This window comes from Pteronotus mesoamericanus, unplaced genomic scaffold, assembly GCF_021234165.1.
Source record: "Pteronotus mesoamericanus isolate MK-2021 breed Mesoamerican mustached bat unplaced genomic scaffold, CSHL_Meso_final scaffold_54, whole genome shotgun sequence".
Classification (NCBI taxonomy): Eukaryota; Metazoa; Chordata; class Mammalia; order Chiroptera; family Mormoopidae; genus Pteronotus; species Pteronotus mesoamericanus.
Genome location: NW_026555321.1, coordinates 66,398,255 through 66,417,811, shown reverse-complemented (window position 1 = coordinate 66,417,811; position 19,557 = coordinate 66,398,255). Strand labels below are relative to the sequence as shown.

The 19,557-nt window shown below is 42.5% G+C and overlaps 1 protein-coding gene across 2 annotated transcripts in view; it reads right to left on the bottom strand.

The window, feature by feature from the left end:
• The window catches only part of ZNF704 (zinc finger protein 704), a 159,878-nt gene extending 158,525 nt beyond the window's left edge, over positions 1 to 1,353 (bottom strand). For both annotated transcript variants that reach the window (XM_054595171.1, XM_054595172.1), the window contains exon 1: positions 621 to 1,353. In XM_054595171.1, the coding sequence (XP_054451146.1) occupies positions 621 to 1,049 (429 nt within the window). In that variant the 5' untranslated portion in view covers positions 1,050 to 1,353. The remainder of the gene's footprint in view (positions 1 to 620) is intronic.
• Between the last annotated feature and the right edge of the window lie 18,204 nt (positions 1,354 to 19,557).

The window sequence follows — 19,557 nt, the reverse complement described above, 5'->3', positions numbered from 1 at the left end:
CACTGCCAACGATGCCAGCAAAATTCATGTAGAAACCACGGGCTTGGCGGTGCCTGCACTGGGCTCACTGGTTCCCTCCCGACGCCTGCGATGGAAACTCGGCAACAATTGTTCTGGGATGGAGAGGGGCTGAGGTGAACAAGACAAGCTGCCTGCTAGTAGCAATGAGCCAGACTAGCCCTCAAATTCCGGGCAAGGGGACACTCATGCTTCCTCGAGAAGAATAATATCTCACCCCTCCTGCCTCGCCTGTCCTCACCTGGTGCAAATCGGCGCCTACCTCGTGCCAGCTCCAAGTTCCCGACCTCACGGGGACAAATGGCCTTTTCCTGCACCCACACGATACCCCGCCTTTGAAAAGGGGCAGCGGCCTCCCTCAAAGGGGCCGGGACAGGTGCAGCGGCCGGGGCGGGACCGGGGCAGAGGCAGAGCTGAGTAAACCTGGACCCCCTACTACCCGCGCGCCTGACACACCCCTCCCGGGCTCCTCCCCCAGCCGTCCCCTCCCGGGTCCCCGGGCCCCTCCCGGGCCGTCCTCTCAGGCTCCCAATCCCCTCCCTGGCCCGTCCCGCCTCGTCCTGTGCCCTCCTGGGTCTGCCGGTCCCGCGCTCCGCACGCACCTTCAACGCACCCCGGGCTGGGCCCCTGGGGACCGCGCGGCCCGGGCCGAGAGGCAGGAAGCGCTCTTCGCCGTACTCCTCGTCGTCGTCGCCGTCGCCGTCCACCACCTCGATGACCCCCTCCTCGTCGTCCTCCTCGTCGTCGTCATCGTCCTCCTCCGCTCCCCCTCGGGGCTTCTCCCGCACCCGCCCGAGACCCCGCCGCCGCCGGCTCACGCCCTCCTCGTCCTCGTCCTCCTCGCCCAGCAGCAGCAACACAGGCGACGCGGCGGCCCCGGAGGCCCGAGGGGGACCGGTCCCCGTGCTCCGAGGCGGCGGCGGGGGCAGCGGCGGCCTCCCGCTCTCGGGCGCGGTGCCCGGCGGGTGCAGCGCCGGGCTCCCGCGGCGGCCGCCCTGGCTGGAGCGCTTGGCCAGGCGGCGCGCCTGCATGCTTGCCGCCAAGCTGTCCCCTCCTCTCCGCTCCCTCTCGCTACTACGGTTTCTCCCGCGGTCGCTGGCAAGCACGCCGGCCCGGGCTTCGGGGCTGCGGCGGGGCTACGGCCGGGCTACGGCGGAAAGGGGGTGGGTGTGAGCGAGCCGAGCGCTGTCACCTCAAACGCCGCCGCCAACGCCGCCGCCGCCGCCCTGGAGCCGCAGGCCGCGCTGCGCCCCATGCGGCCGGCGGCCGGGCCCGCGCCTCTCGGGCCTACCGCGGCCGCCCGAGCGCTAGCTGTCGGCGCTGCTGCCACCGCGCCAGCCCGCCGCCCGCCCTCAGCCTTCGGCCCCCGAGCCGGCAAAACCTGGACTGGACTACTTCCCGACCGGCGTCTTCCAGATCCGGGGCTTACGAGAGGCCGGGCCGACGCAGGCCGCCTCCCCCACCCGAAGCCGGCGACTCCCTGTGGACGGAGGACCGCGCACTTCGCTGCGACTGGGATGGTTGGTCAAAGTCAAGACTCTGAAGGAAACAGTTTGCCTCCGCAAGTTCACTTGAATGATCTCTGCAAGTTCATTTGAATGGTCTGCGTGGCGGCAGCTCCTGAGCTTCTGTGCTATCGGGGAATGTGTCCCCATCGGAGATTGGAGTCAATCCCTAAAATGAGTCACCAGACCCATCTGGATTCTTGAAACACGTTCCTGGCGTTGCCTGCCCACCTGTCAGTCTCTGAGAGCACGCCTCTAGGCCCTGCCTGTCGAGCAATGCGGGCCCTTGTGAAGTCTTTACTTTCAGCATTTATTTCTGAATTCTTACCTGGAGTGCTTGGTTACAGCGGCTACACGCCAGGAAGATTTCTGCTCGCTGTTGGGGCCTTTGGAGAAAGAAACAAGTTGGCCTGTTTCAGACTGCTTGAATTTGTTATTTATTTATTTATTTTTTAAATTAGTGTGAAGTGAGATCAAGCCTGGAAACCAATAACCAGTTTGCCATTTAACACTGTCACTTTCTGAGGATTTTTAGGTGTGACACAGAAAAGTCACTTGCTACTGCATGGGATTAGGTTATTTGGTAAGCCATGGCCTTTACACTCAAATCACATGCCAAATTCCACCTCTGTAGGTGAGACCTAGGGGGACACCTAACTCACCCAGAACTCTGGCAGGCGCCTCCAGGAAGATGAACTCACCCTCAGCACACTTTCCCTGTAATTACTGTTGGAGAACATCATGTGCTCTGTAAGACACTTGAAGGAGCTCATTAAATGCTCACTTACGGTGTCTTCCAACTGTTGAATGGGGATGATGACAAAAGTTATAAAATGAACTTCTTGTTCTCCCTGAATCAGATGAGCTTCCTGATAGACCTATTTCAGGTAATGACATTCTCATTATAACCATTCTGACCCAAAATAGCAGGATCATTTTTAACTGCCTTCTCTCTGGTATCTCTAGAGGCAGTTGCCCACTGGTAGGATCCACCGTTCTGTCTGAAATATCTCTGGAATCCACTCCTTCCCTTTCATTCCCATACTTGCTACAGTATTCATGGCTACCAAGTGAAAGTTCCCAACCAGCTCTCTCCTCCCCCTTCCTCAACCACACTCCACTCTTACTCCTCCACATACCAGCACCAGATTCATCTTCCCCAGACCATAGATCTCTCCCCCTTCCCCTTCAGATCACAGCATTTTTAAGACTTCAGAGAGTGAGAAGGTTGAGCATTTGAGGGATGGGCATGTAATAGTAGGGTCCAGCCAAGAAGTAAACTAATCAAATCCGTGAGTGCTTAGAAAGAACAGAAAAGAGCCACTGAGTGGGTTCACCCCAATTGCAAGGAATTTGTTTTGGTCGATTTGGGGGCTGATTTTACAGAAAGGCAGCAGGGTCTTTCTCTGACCAGAAGAATAAAAGATCAGGGCCAGGGCTTGGCTGACAGGTAGAGCGATAAAGAAGGATGAAGGTATGAGGCAAGTGGGGAAGTACCTGGATTCCAGTCCTGGCTCTGAAACTTACCATCTACATGTACTTACTCATCCTCTCTCTGTGCCTCAGTTTCCTCATCTGTTAAATAGGGATAATAGCAATCTCTATATAATAGTAAACTTGTTTTTTAGGATAATAAGTTATCCTACAAATATGTGTAATATGTATAATCAGCTTAGAAGAGTAGCTGGTACAGGAAGGTCTGTATAAAGGTTCTTATAGTGAATGTATTGATAGCAATATACAACATAGCTTGGGATGCTGACAAAGAACAAGTTGACTCTTTTAAGTAAGCTCAGAACTGTCAATAACTAGCAAAAAAGGTGCTTTTAAAGCCTGACTACATTTTATCAAGAGGCTATGGTCAGGCCAAGAATAAAGCTTTTTATGTCTGAAATTGCCATAGATGAAAGCAAGTAAACATTGTCCTGAAAACTGACAGGAAAAACAAGATTAAGCGAGTCCATGGCTGATATTTGTGGTTTAATGGAAGAAGTACTAATTTACATTGTTGTTCTTTCTTTCAAAATTGCTATAAATGCTTTGAAATCAGCTTGTTCTCTTTTTCTGGTCACCTTATCAGAGCCCATGCACATCTCCAATTCTTGTCCCCACTAGGCCTGAGAGGCTGCTCCCTGAGGAGAAGAAAGTCTGGCCTTGGTATTGGAACCATTAAGTGAAGGCAGATGTCACAGAAGAGGTTGGCTGAGCTGGGCTGTGAGGGATGAGAAGGATCTAGATGGGCAGGGACATGCAGGCCATTTAAGACCAATCTCGTGACATTAGAGGACATCACTGGGAAGTAAAATCAAATGACCTAATTCACTAGGAATCAAGAATTGTCTCATGATAGGGGCTCATGACACACTGCACTCATGATATGGGATTTGACATCAAATAATGTCTCATAATGTCAAGCAAGTACAGAGAAGTCATTACTGTTTCATTCCCTCAACGCTCCCTAAACGTCACGCATTGTTACTTCCAAAACCAGGCACACTGGCCACTAGGATGAGGCGCCCTCTCTATCATCTGGTGGTCCAATTTAACACATCATCATTGAGAAAATAAAGCAGAAGAGAGGCTCGAGAGAGCTGTGGGTTAAATATAAAAATAAATACTATTTAAGACCTACTTAAAATAATTGATTTATGATTTATAATTCTATTTTTTTCCTTTGCCAAATCTTTTTTTATTGTTCAAATACATCTGTCTCCATTTTCCTCCCATCACATTCTCCTGCCCCACCCACCCCCAACTCCCACCCTCAATTTTCCCCAATTTGGCTTTGTCCATGGGTCCTTTATACAGGTGTCTTGATTCAATCCTTCCCCTGCTTTTCCCCATTATCCCCATCCCTCCTTCCTTCTCGTTACTGCTGGTTTCTTTTTTCTTTCAGTGTTGCTGGTTATATTTTCCTTGCTTGTTTGTTTTGTTGATTAGGTTCCACTTCTAGGTAAGATCATATGGTATTTGTCTTTCACCACCTGGCTTATTTCACTTAGCATAATGCTATCCAGTTCTATCCATGCTGTCATGAAGGGTAGTAGCTCTTTCTTTCTTTCTATTGCGTGGTATTCCATTGTGTAAATGTACCATAGTTTTTTGACCCACAGATTTATTGTTGGGCACTTAGGTTGCTTCCAGCACTTGGCTATTGTAAATTGTGCTCCTATGAACATTAGGGTGCATAGGTTCTTTTAAATTGGTGTTTCGGGATTCTTAGGGTATAATTCCATGAGTGGAATAGCTGGATCAGAGACAGTTCCATTTCTAGATTTTTGAGGAAATTCCATATTGTTTTCCACAGTGGCTGCACCAGTCTGCATTCCCACCAACAGTGCACTACGGTTTCCTTTTCTACACAACCTCGCCAGCACTTGTTTGTTGTTTTGTTTATGATGGCCATTCTGACCATTGTGAAGTGGTATCTCATTGTGGTTTTAATTTGCATTGCTCTGATGGCTAGTGATGCTGAGCATCCTTTCAAATGTGTTTGGGCCCTGTGTATGTCCTCCTTCGAGAAGTGTCTGTTCAGGTCCTTTGCCCATTATTTAACTGGATTGTTTGTCTTCCTGGAGTGGAGTCAGGTGAGTTCTTTATGTATTTTGGAGATCAACATCCTTGTCCAAGTTATCATTGGCAAATATATTTTCCCATATGGTTGGTTCCCTTTTAATTTTGCTGATGTATTCTTTAGCCGTGCAGAAGCTTCTTATTTTGATGAAGTCCCATTTGTTTATTCTTACCTTTATGTCCCTTGCTGTAGGGAACATATCGGTGAAAATATTGCTGCATGGAATATCCGAGAGTTTCCTGCCTATGTTCTCCTCTAGAAATTTTATGGTGTCATGATGTATATTTAAGTCTTTTATCCATCTTGAGTTTATTTTTGTGTATGGTGTCAGTTGGTGGTCGAATTTCAATATTTTGCATGTAGCTCTCCAGCTCTCCCAACACCATTTGTTGAAGAGGCTATGTTTATTCCATTTTGAGCTTTTGCCCCCTTTCTCAAATATTAACTGATCATAGAGACTTGGATTTATTTCTGGGCTCCCTATTCTGCTCCATGGATCTATGTGTCTGTTCCTATGCCAGTAGCAGACTGTTTTGATTACAGTGGCCTTGTAATGTAGTTTGATGTCAGGTATTGTGATCCCTCCTACTTTGTTCTTCCTTCTCAAATTGCTGCAGCTGTTTGGGGTCATTTATGGTTCCATATAAATTTTTGAAATGCTTGTTCTATATCTGTGGAATACATCATTGGTATTTTAATAGGGATTGCATTGAATCTATAAATTGCTTTGGGTAGTTTGGACATTTTGATTATGTTAATTCTTCCAATTCATGAACATGGTATATGCTTCCATTTATTTGTGTCTTCCTTAATTTCTTTTGTTAGTGTGGTGTAGTTTTCTGAGTACAGGTCTTTTACCTCCTTTGTTAAGTTTATTCCTAGGTATGTTATTTTCTTCTTGCTATATTAAAGGGGAATTTTTTCATGATTTCTGTTTCTGATATTTCATTTTTGGAGTACAAAAATGCCTTTGATTTCTTAATATTAACTTTGTATCCTGCTTTTTTGCCAAATTTACTTATTATGTCAAGATGGGGTTTTCTATGTACACTATCATGTCATCTGCAAACAATGACAGTTTTCCTACCTTCTTTCCAATTTGGAAGCTTTTTATTTCTTTTTCTTGTCTGATCACTGAGGCTAGGACTTCCAATACTATGGTGAATAGAAGTGGAGAAAGTGTGCCATCTTATCTTGTTCCTGATCTTAGTGGGAAAGCTTTTAGTTTGGGCCTGTTGAGTATGATGTTGACTTTAGGTTTTTCATATATGACCTTTATTATGTTGAGGTATGCTCCCTTTACTCCCACTTTGCTGAGTGGTTTTATCATGAACAGGTGCTGTACCTTATCAAATGCTTTTTCGGCATCTATTGATATGATCATGTGATTTTTGTCTTCCCTTTCGGTTATGTGATATATTACATTTATTGTTTTGTGAATATTGAACCATCCTTGTATCCCTGGAATGAATCCCACTTGATCATGGTGGATGATCTTTCTAATGTATTGCTAGATATGGATTGCCAATATTTTGTTGAGGATTTTAGTATCTATATTCATCAGTGATATTGGCCTGTAGTTTCCTTTCTTTGTTGTCTCTTTATCTGGTTTTGGGATTAGGATGATGCAGGCCTCATAAAAAGATTTTGGGAGACTTCCCTCTTCTTGGAGTTTTTGGAATAGTCTGAGAAGGACAGGGGTTAGCTCTTCCTTAAATATTTTGTAAAATCATCCTCTGAAACCATCCAGTCCAGGGATTTTGTGTACTAGGAGTTTTTTGATTACTGTTTCAGTTTCACCAGCTGTTATCAGTCTGTTCAGGCTTTCTGCTTTTTCTTTATTCAGTGTCTCAGGTTATATTTTTCTAGAAATTTGTCCATTTCATTGAGGTTTTTTAATTATTTGGCATATAGTTGTTTGTAGTAATTTCTTCCAATCCTTTGTATTTCTCTCGTATCAGTTTTAATTTCCCCTCTTTCATTTCTGATTTTATTTGGGTCCTCTCCCTTTTTTTCTTGATGAGTCTGCTTAAAGGCTTGTCAGTTTTGTTTATCTTTTCAGAAAACCAGCTCTTGGAATTGTTGATCCTTTGAATTGTTCTTTTAGTCTCTGTGTCATTCAATTCTGCTCTGATCTTGATTATTTCCTTCCTTCTACTTGCTCTGGGCTTTGTTGGTTGTTATTTCTCCAGTTCTTGAAGATGTGGTGTTAGGTCGTTTATTTGAAATGTTTCTATCTTTTTTTAGGTAAGCCTGTATTGCTATGAACTTCCCTCTCAGGACTGCCTTTGCTGTATCCCATTAGTTTTGGACTGTTGTGTGTTCATTTTCACTTGTTTCCAGAAACTTTTTTATTTCTTCTTTGATCTCATTATTAACCCATTCATTATTTAATAACGTGCTATTCAGTCTCCATGAGTTTCAATGTTTTTGAGTTTTTCCCTTGAGGTTGGTTTCTAGTTTCAAGCCCTTGTGGTCCAAGAAAATGCTTCTGATTTCAATTTTCTTGACTATGTTGAGACTTGTTTTGTGTCCTATATGTGGTTAATAAAAATGTTACATGGGGATTTGAAAAGAATGTGTATTTTTCTTCTTTGGGATGAAAGGTTCTATATATATCACTTAAGTCCATTTGATCCAATCCGTCATTCAGTTCCACAATATCCTTGTTGATATTTTGTTTGGAGGATCTATCCATTGTTGACAGGGGTGTTAAACCCCATACTAATAGTGTGTTGCTGTCTATATCTTTCTTGAAGTCCTCCAAGATTTTGGTTACCTATTTGGGTGTTCCTATGTTGGGTGCATATAAGTTTATAATGTTTATGTCTTCTTTATGGATTCTTCCTTTGAGTATTATGAAGTGTCCTTCTGGGTCTCTTTTTATGGGCTTTGACTTGAAATCTATTTTGTCTGATAGAAGTATTGCTACCCCTGCTTTTTTTTTCTTGTCCATTTGCCTATAATATTTTTTTCCCCTCCCTTTACTTTCAGTCTGTGTAGGTGCTTTGTTCTGAGATGGGTCTCTTGTAGGCAGCAAATGTGCAGGTCATGTTTTCTTATACATTCAGCTACCTTCTTTCTGTTGATTGGCTCATTTAACCCATTTATATTTAAAGTTATATTGGTAGATCCTTATTCATGTTTTCCATTTGTACCTGTGTTCCTCTCTTTCTCACTCTTTTTCTTCATCTTAAAGCAGCCTTTTTAGCATATTTTGCAGTGCTGGTTTGGTGGAGGTGCATTCTTTTAGCCCTCTTTTGTCTGGGAAAACTCCTTATTTCGCCTTCCATTTTAATGGAGAACCTTGCTGGGTAGAGCAGTCTTGGTTCCGGTGTGTGGCCTTGGTTTGCTTTTCATTACTTGGAATGTTTCTTGCCATTCCCTTCTGGCTTGTAGTGTTTTTGTTGAGAACTCAGTTGCTAGCCGTATTGGGGCTCCCTTTTATATCACTACCTCTTTCTCTCTTGCTGCCTTTAGCATTCTCTCTTTCTTTGATATTTGCCATTTTAATGATAATGTGTCTTGGAGTGGGCCTCATTGGGTTCCTCTGGAATGGGACCCTCTGTGCTTCCTGGACTTGGGTGACTTTTTCTCTCCTCCAATTAGGGAAGTTTTCCATCATTACTTTTTCAAACAGGTTCTCTATCCCATCCTCCTCTTCTTCCCCTTCTGGTATCCCTATTATATGGATATTACCACGTTTCAGGTAATCCTGCATTTCCTTCAATGCCTCTTGATTCTTTTTGAGTCTTTTTTCATTTTCTTGCTCTTTCTGGGAGCTTTTTTCTACCTTATCCTTCAGCTCGCTGATTCGGTCCTCAGCTTCATCTAGTCTGCTTTTGATTCCTTCTACTGTTCTTCAATTCAGAAATTGTACTCTTCATTTCCTTTTGTCTCTTATTGATAGTTTCTATGTCCTTTTTCATGTTGATATAGTTTGCTGTTAGTTCCTCATAGTTTCCTTGTAGTTTTTGGTAATTCTCTCTGAGCTCACCGAGCTCATTGAGCTTTCTTAGAACCGTTGTTTTGAACTCAATATCTGATAGTTTACTTGCCTCTATTTCATTTAGTTATCTTTCTGGGGGTTGCTCCTTTCCCATCGAGGGGACATATTTCTTTGTCTTCCCATTACTTGTGAGACTCTTCTCTTTTGCTTCTGATTCTTAAGTTGATGTCTTGATCTCCTGACTTTGTGGTGTGAACTTCTATGTTTGGACACTGCTGTTTTTACTTTTTGGGTCTGCCTCTGATGATGTCAGCTGTTGACCCTGTCTTACCTTAGGCAGTCTGTTGGAGACTTCCAGTAATCTAATGTTTGTGGCTGTCTCCTTCAGCTGTTAATCTAGTCACTCTGCACAGCAGGCCACCTTAGACAGCTCAGGTTGGGGTGGATTCCCTCCTGGGGGTGGGGTTATTGGGTCCACTCACACTGCTGCTGTATGGGGGAGGAGTCCACACTGGGATCTCACCAGCTACTCTTTCCATTCTCTCCCCTAAGCCTCTGTCCCCAGTCTCTCCTCAATTGTCACCAGACATCTCTGTGCCCCTTTAGTCAGAGATCTACTATCTGTGGCTGCCACTCTGCACTAAGTAGGCAGCTTAGACAGCACAGGGCTGGGTGGAATCCCACCTGGGGGTGGGGCTATTGGGTCCTTTGACGCTGGTGCCACTCAGGGGGAGTGGTCTCCACTTCAGCAAGATGGCTGCTGCCACATGGGAGATGAGTCAGCACTGAGATCCCACTGGCTACTTTCTCAGTTCTCTCCCCAGAGCCTCCTTCCGCAGTCTCTCCTCAGGCATCTCTAGCCCGCTCTGCCCCCGCCTTTGCCGGAGACCAGGGTAAGTGGTTTCAAATAAAAATTTATGTGTTGGCCCTTTAAACAGTTCTTTGCATGTCGAGCCGGATGTCGCTGGCAGAGAGAGCAACCCTGTTGCTTTTTGCAGCTGGCTGTTTTCTGTGTACTTTTTGGACTCTGGTGCTGTGGGCTAGAGATCCTGGCTTTTGGTTTAGACCCTGCTCTCCTCAGAGGGATCCAACTGGCTGTTTCAATATCCTTCTGGTGCTGCCACCCACGGGTGCCCCGCCTGCCTTCTCAGGTCTGTATCACACTCCTTACCAGTTAGATTGCGCTAAAGCTGATTCTTCTGTTTCCAAGGTTACAAGGCTCCTCTCTTACCATATTGTTCAGTTGTTTGTTCCAGGTGATTTATCCACAATTTAGTTGTAATTCCGGATTGGTTCTGGGAGGAGGTCTGTGTGACTTCCACTACTCCTCCACCATCTTGATTCTCAAAACTTTTTAATTTAAAAGAAACTGAGCAGTAAGAATGAAGATGAAGGAGGAGTGAGTGGAAGTCACACGGACCTCCTCCCAGAACCAATCTGGAATTACAACTAAATTGTGGAGAAATCACCTGGAACAAACAACTGAACAACAGTGAAAGAGGAGCCTTATAACCTCGGACAGACAGAAGAATCAGCTTTAGCGCAATCTAACTGGTAAGGAGTGCAATACAGACCCGAGAAGGCGGGCGGGGCACCCACACGCTGCAGCACAAGAAGGATATTGAAACAGCCAGTGGGATCCCCCTTAGAAGAGCGAAGTCTAAACCATAAGCGGGGATCTCCAGCCTACAGCACCAGAGCCCCAAAAGTAGAGAGATACAACCAGCTGCAAAAAAGTGACAGGGTTGCTCTGCCAGACAGACAGCTGGAGACAAAAAGAGCCGTTTAAAGGGCCAATGCATAAATTTTTATTTGCAGCCACTTACACTGGCAAACGTCGGGGCAGAGTGGGCTAGAGATGCCTGAGGGGAGACTGGGGTAGGAGGCTTTGGGTAGAGAACTAAGAAAGTAGGGTCCTTTGATGCAGGTGCCACTCAGGGGGCATGGTCTCTGCCAGAGCAAGATGGCTGCTGCTGCATGGAGGATGAGTCAGCACTGAGATTCTGCTGGCTACTCTCTCACTTCTCTCCCCATAGCCTCCTTCCCTAGTCTCTCCTCAGGTGTCTTTAGCCTACTCTGCCCCTGCCTTTGCCAGAGACCAGGATTAACAAATAGAAATATTATACACAAACCTCCAGAATGGACCTTAATTGCTGTGGTGTGGCTGTCATTACTGACCCTGATTCTTGGCATTCAGAAGCATTCTTGGGAAAATACGGTGTTTACACAGTTTATAGCCACCCTGCTTGAAGAATTACATTTAGAGAATGAAGACCTTGAAAATTTAACCATCATATTTAAAACCAGCTGTTAACCAGAGAGGTATAATTCATGAAGAATGAGTAGAAAATGAATTTCTATACACTATTTCTGGAACTCAAGCCACAGTAATGGTCTGGTGGTGACTGGCAACTAGCTTTATTCTGAGAAAAACCTCTACCTTCTTATATTTCAGTCCCTTGCCTCCCAGTCCCTAGCTGTACAGAGTAATGTCCCAGACAGAGGAGAACCATTATTCCACAAGGATAATGAAGTCCTTGGATCCCTGGCTGTAAGACATAGTATTTTTATGTGAAAATAAAAATTGAAGACTTAAAACTTAAATGAATATTCAAGAAAACAAAAAAAGAAAGTAGCCAGGGAGGTCCAGGTGCTGACTCCTCCTCCAATAGCAGCAGCCATCTGGCTCAGGCAGACCACTCCTCTGAGCAGCAACAACATAAGAGGATACAACAGCCCTGCCCCCAGAAGGGACTCGGCCTGCACTGTGGTGCCAAAGCTGGCCTGCTGAGTGCAGGCAACTAGATTAACAGCTGAAGGAGACAGCCACAAACATTAGGTTACTGGAAGTCTCCAACAGACTGCCTAAGGTAAGACAGGGTCAACAGCTGACATCATCAGAGGCAGACCCAAAAAGTAAAAACAGCAGTGTCCAAACATAGAAGTTCACACCACAAAGTCAGGAGATCAAGACATCAACTTAAGAATCAGAAGCAAAAGAGAAGAGTCTCACAAGTAATGGGAAGACAAAGAAATATGTCCCCTCGATGGGAAAGGAGCAACCCCCAGAAAGATAACTAAATGAAATAGAGGCAAGTAAACTATCAGATATTGAGTTCAAAACAACGGTTCTAAGAAAGCTCAATGAGCTCGGTGAGCTCAGAGAGAATTACCAAAAACTACAAGGAAACTATGAGGAACTAACAGCAAACTATATCAACATGAAAAAGGACATAGAAACTATCAATAAGAGACAAAAGGAAATGAAGAGTACAATTTCTGAATTGAAGAACAGTAGAAGGAATCACCTTCTATGAGGCCAGCATCACCCTGATCCCAAAACCAGATAAAGACACTACAAAGAAAGAAAACTACAGACCAATTTCGCTGATGAACATAAATGCCAAAATCCTCAACAAAATTTTGGCAAACCGCATCCAGCAATACATTCAAAAGATTATCCACCACGATCAAGTGGGATTCATCCCAGGGATGCAGGGATGGTTCAATATACGCAAATCAGTAACCGTGATACATCACATAAATAAAAGAAAAGACAAAAACCACATGATCATCTCGATAGATGCAGAAAAAGCATTCGATAAGGTACAGCACCCATTTATGATCAAAACACTCAGCAAAATGGGAATAAATGGGGCATTCCTCAACGTAATAAAGGCCGTATATGAAAAACCTACAGCTAATATCATACTCAATGGGCAAAAACTGAAAGCTTTCCCACTAAGATCAGGAACACGACAAGGATGTCCTCTCTCACCACTTCTTTTCAACATCGTATTGGAAGTCCTAGCCACAGCGGTCAGACAAGAGAAAGAGATAAAAGGCATCCAAATAGGAAAGGAGAAAGTAAAACTATCATTGTTTGCAGATGACATGATAGTGTACATAGAGAACCCTGTAGACTCTACCAAAAAACTCCTCAACCTAATAAGTGAATTTGGCAAAACAGCAAGATACAAAGTCAACATTGAGAAATCAAAGGCATTTTTATACACCAGCAATGAAATAGAAGAAGAAGAAATCAGAAAAAAAATACCATTCGATATAGCAAGAAGAAAAATAAAGTACCTAGGAATAAATTTAACCAAAGAGGTAAAAGACCTGTATGCAGAAAACTATACAGCATTGAAGAAAGAAATTAAGGAAGACACAAATAAATGGAAGCATAGACCGTGCTCATGGATTGGAAGAATTAATGTCATCAAAATGTCCATACTACCCAAAATAATTTATAGATTCAACGCAATGCCTATTAAGATACCAATGACATATTTCACAGAAATAGAACAGACATTTCAAAAATTTATATGGAACCATAAACGACCCCGAATAGCCGCAGCAATTTTGAGAAAAAAACACAAAGTAGGAGGGATCACAATACCGGACATCGAACTATACTACAAAGTCACTGTACTCAAAACAATCTGGTACTGGCACAAGAACAGACCCATAGACCAGTGGAACAGAATAGAAAGCCCAGAAATAAGCCCAGGTCTCTATGGACATCTAATATTCGACAAAGCGGGCAGAAGCATAAAATGGAACAATAACAGCCTCTTCAACAAATGGTGTTGGGAGAGCTGGACGGCTACATGCAAAAAATTGAAATTGGATCATCAGCTGACACCATACACAAAAATAAACTCAAGATGGATAAAAGACTTAAATATAAGTCGCAACACCATCAAAGTCCTCGAGGAGAACATTGGCAGGAAACTCTCAGATATCCCATGCAGCAATTTTTTCACTGATATGTCTCCTAAAGCAAGGGACATAAAGGAAAGAATAACCAAGTGGGACCTCATAAAAATAAGAAGCTTCTGCACGGCGAAAGAAAACATCAGCAAAATGGAAAGGGAGCCAACCGTATGGGAAAATATATTTGCTAATGATACATCAGATAGAGGTTTGATCTCCAAGATATATAAAGAACTCACTCGACTTCACTCCAAGAAGACAAACGATCCAATCAAAAAATGGGCAAAGGACCTGGGCAGATGCTTTTCTAAGGAGGAGATACAGAGGGCCCAGAGGCATTTGAAAGGATGCTCAGCATCACTAGCCATCAGAGCAATGCAGATCAAAACCACCATGAGGTACCACCTCACACCGGTCAGAGTGGCCATCATAAACAGATCCACAAACAACAGGTGCTGGCGAGGCTGTGGAGAAAAGGGAACCCTAGTCCACTGTTGGTGGGAATGCAGACTGGTGCAGCCACTATGGAAAGCAGTGTGGAATTTCCTCAGAAAGCTGAAAATGGAACTGCCTTATGATCCAGCGATTCCCCTGCTGGGACTATACCCTGAGAACACCAAAACGCCAATACAAAAGAACCTATGCACCCCAATGTTCATAGCAGCACAATTTACAATAGCCAAGTGTTGGAAGCAACCTAAATGCCCATTAGTAGATGATTGGATCAAAAAATAATGGTACATATACACAATGGAGTACTACGCAGCAGAAAGAAAAAAAGAAGTACTAAACTTTGCGACAGCATGGATGGAACTGGAGAGCATCATGCTAAGCGAAATAAGCCAGGGGACGAAAGACAAATACCATATGATCTCACCTATAAGCGGAACCTAACCAGCAATGCAAAGATGCAAGGAAAATATGACCAGCAACACTGAAAGGAAAAGAAATCAACAGAGACAAGAGGGAAGGGGCGGGGCAGGGAAAGGGAAGGGAAGGGGAAAGTCCAGGAACATATAGCAAGGACTCATGGACAAAACCAAAGGGGAAGAGCTGAGGGAGGGAAGGTGGGAGGGGGCAAGGGAAAGAGGTGGAGGGGAGGCAGAGACAAATGTATTTAAAAAGTAAATAAATTTAAAAAGAAAAGTAAAAGCTCTATTTCAATATTAGATATATGATTTGTGATATAATTTAGTTTTATTATATCATTCTTAATATCTAGATAGGGTAACAATTTTTGCCAAATAAAACTAAGCAACTTTATAAGAAAATAAAATTCTGATGACTATTAAAAAAAAAGAAGAAGAAGAAGAAGAACAGTAGAAGGAATCAAAAGCAGGCTAGATGAAGCTGAGGACCGAATCAGCGAGCTGAAGGATAAGGTAGAAAAAAGCTCCCAGAAAGAGCAAGAAAATGAAAAAAGACTCAAAAAGAATCAAGAGGCATTGAAGGAAATGCAGGATTACCTGAAACGTGGTAATATCCATATAATAGGGATACCAGAAGGGGAAGAAGAGGAGGATGGGATAGAGAACCTGTTTGAAAAAGTAATGATGGAAAACTTCCCTAATTGGAGGAGAGAAAAAGTCACCCAAGTCCAGGAAGCACAGAGGGTCCCATTCCAGAGGAACCCAATGAGGCCCACTCCAAGACACATTATCATTAAAATGGCAAATATCAAAGAAAGAGAGAATGCTAAAGGCAGCAAGAGAGAAAGAGGTAGTGATATAAAAGGGAGCCCCAATACGGCTAGCAACTGAGTTCTCAACAAAAACACTACAAGCCAGAAGGGAATGGCAAGAAACATTCCAAGTAATGAAAAGCAAACCAAGGCCACACACCGGAACCAAGACTGCTCTACCCAGCAAGGTTCTCCATTAAAATGGAAGGCGAAATAAGGAGTTTTCCCAGACAAAAGAGGGCTAAAAGAATGCACCTCCACCAAACCAGCACTGCAAAATATGCTAAAGGGACTGCTTTATGATGAAGAAAATATTTCTATGAATACACAGTTCCTTTCAGAGTTGCCGATACTTGATATTACCAATATTTTTATACTCATTAATCTGTTGTGACAATGATGTTATTTTAATTATTCCTTTACTATTTGTTGAAACTAAACCTGTTTTAGTATATTTCTTGCCTATTTCTATTATTTTTTTAAAAAACCTTTAAATGACTTTATGGGATTCTTTATCCATTTATTCATTAAAGGTTGGTAGAACTTTTTTCCCTAAAAAAAAAATCTATTAACCATGTTTTAGACGTGTTGGAAATACTTTTTCTATTCTATTCCTTGTCCTTAAACTTTTTTTATATGTATATTCTATGCAGTTAAATGTTTAATATAGTCATATTGTCAATATTTACTTTATAGCTTCTGGGTTTGAATAGTTTAGTTCAGGTCATGAAAAATATTAGTTCTGTTTTCTTCTAAAACTCCTTAGATTCTACATATTAATTTTTAACTCACCTGAATATTTCTTGTATAATGTGTGAAATAGGGCTCTATATTTGTTTTATTTCCAGTAATAGTGGTCCATGCACTTTATTTGTTGAATAAGCCTTATTTTACCCATTAATTTCAAATATCAACTTAATCATATATATATATATATAGTTAGACAGATATATATGTTTGTCTCTAGAATGCTCATTATATTTCATTGATTACTTGATTATTTCTGTGCAGGTGTTATGTTGGTTTAATTGCTGAGAGTTTATAAATGATTTTTTATATGGTTTTATATATGGTTTATATAAACCATTAATTATATTTTATAATTAACTTTGACACTTAAAAAATAAATAAAATCTATCTGTCTTTAATAAAGAAAGAAAGAGAGAGAGAGATGGCATTGCTACCTTTTGTGACAACATGGATGGAACTGGAGAATATTAAGTTAAATGAAATAAGCCAGTTTATGAAAGACAAATACCATATGATCTCACCTATAAATGGACTCTATTCATCAAAATAAACTAACGAACAAAATAAACCACTGGCATGGAAACATGGAGCAGACTGAAAGTGACCAGAGGGGATGGGGAAAGAGGACAATGGTGGAAAGAAGGGGAAGGGACTAGACAAAGAACACGTATGAATGACCCATGGACATGGACAACAGAGTGGGAATTGACTGTGGGAGTGGGGGGTGAGGGTGGGATGGGTGGAGGGGGGTAAAGGGTAAAAATTAAGACAATGATAATAGAATAAACATGATTTATAAATTTAAAAAAACTTTATTTTATCACCATTATTTTGTTTATGTGTTTACGTAAGGTAGTAATTTCCTTATCGTAGAGGATGTGCTATCATTGGGAAGAACCCTTAAAATTCAGTTGTCAGATTTGATTCTCATTTATTTTAAGTACTGATCACATGCCTTCCAGTGTGTATTTTAGTTAATAGTCCTGTGGTAATCCTTTCATCTTAATAGAAATATTTCTAAGTCATCATGATAATATCTCTAATTGGCAACATTTTTCAAAATACTAAACTTAACCTTCTAACGTATTTAACATTAATACAAATGTGAGCACATGACTGGTTCACCTGCTCCAGTGTTCTGTGACCATGGAAGTGGTTGGTACCGTCTATCACAGCAACCGCTGGGCTACATGGAGCTGGTGGAGCACTTGGAATGTCATCAGTGCAAATCAGGAACTAAATTTTTTATTGTTTCAAATTTAATTGAATTTAAATAGCCACATGTAGCTCATGGCTGTGATATTGGATAGTGCTGGTCTAGACATTTCAAAGGCCATTTTCTACTTTCCAGATCCACTTTTTAGGCGAAACTGACTAATAAAGGAAGCAGAAGTTATATTATTGAACTTTGTAGCAAATACAAAACTCTAACTACTGTAACTATGTTTCTCATCTACCTACCTAATTTTAAAAGACTGATATTTTTGAATTATTTGCTTGTATTTAACAATTCTCATTTATTACCTTCATCAGGTGTCTATTTAGGCTGTTTTCTGGTTAGAGGGTGACAAGATGTCCAGAACTCTTCATTCATGACCCGCGTCTTCAGTACTATTTTTATTTATACCATTTTCATTCCCATTTTATTTTATTTTTAAGCTATTCCAGGAGAAGAAGTACCTGAATTAACCCCAGCAACTTATTACAAGAGCCTGGAAAGCCATAAAATATAATGAGACATCAGCACATGCTGATATAATCTACGATTTCTTAAAAGCTAGTTGTAAATTTCCTCTTTGTTATTGTTATGTCTGCTAATATGGAAAGAAAGAAGAGAGAGAGAATTTAGTAAAAGGTGCAAAAATTCTTCCATACTCACCATACTCCTAGGGTAGAGACTTTCCCCTAAACCACAGCAGATGTAAAGGCTGTCTGTGTGGCCCAGAACCTGCATGGATGACGGAGGGCCGACAGGCAGCCTGATGTCTTTGGGTCTTTTCCCTATGGATGCAGAGGTCACAAGCAATTGTTTCCTCCCATCTCCATAGACACGAAGGTTGATCCTTATCCCAGCACCTCTTGCGTCTGAAGCCCTGGGTCCCCAGAACTCCAGTGGTCCCATCTGTTCACCTAGCCACAGCCACAGCTGCTACCTGATGTCTAGTTTCCCTTTCCATGTGGCACATGTGGTTGACTCCCTAGACCCTTGGCCTGAACTGAAATTTCAAACAAAACCTGCTGCAAATACTGTTGTCTCTTGCTCCTTTCCAGAAGTTAAGAGGAGAGAAGACAAACAAAGAGGAACAGAAAAGGAAGGAGAAAAAAGAAGGGACAAGAAGGGTGAGCAGCAAGAAAACATAAGGAGAGTCGGGTCTTTGGTAATTTACTAGGTTATATATTATAATCCACACATCAGAGGTTTTCTTCTATTTAGCCGGTGAATTCTGCCTCAGCATTCTTTAGCTTCACACATTTATGCTGAAATACCTGTACTTTATCTCCTAAAATCATCCCTTGATGGCTTATATTTGGGCCTTACAGTATCTCTCATTTTATGAGTGCTCACTTTCACACTTAATTGAACCACAAAGGAGGTGAAGAAATTTACATTTTTTCTAATGGCTCATGGGAGGGTGAAAGGGAGATGCTTCTAAAAGGTTTATAGGTATGTGCTATGATATGCGTGTTCCTGTCCCCACCCCCCAAATTCATATTTTGAAACCTAACCCACAAGGTGATTGTATTAGGAGGTGGGCCTTTTGGGAGGTCATTAGGTCATGAGGGCAGAGTCCTCAGGAATAGAATCAGTGCGCTTTTGATAGAGACTGAGAGAGCTCCCTCATCCCTTCTACCATGTAAGGACAATAATAGGATGCTGTCTATGGTGAAGCAACTCCTCAACAGATACTGCCTTTGCAGGTGCCTTGATCTTGGACTTCTTAGCCTCCACTGTGAGAAAAAGATGTTTGTTGTTCATAAGCCACCCATCTATGGAAGTTTGTTTCAGAAGCCTGAACAGGCTAAGATAGTGTGAGTGTGTATTTGTGTGCGTGTGTGTGTGTTAACTTCTACTTAGATGGGTCAGCCTGACACATTTTTGGTCTTGTAAGAGCCTGCCTCCCATCTCACTCCCAACTTTTCTCATGCATATTTAAAATTCAGCGATAACTCTGAGCCTATTTTCCTTTCATTTGCTCCTAGATCTTTTCCTACTGCTCATTTCCCAGAGTGAAAAAGAAATCATTGTAAGTTTTCATAAAATAGTTTTCTTGGGGGTTTGACCCTCAACAGTTATCATCCACCAATAGCTAACCAGAATTTATTTGTGAGGTAGCATAGGTCCTGAAGGTCCCTGTTTGGG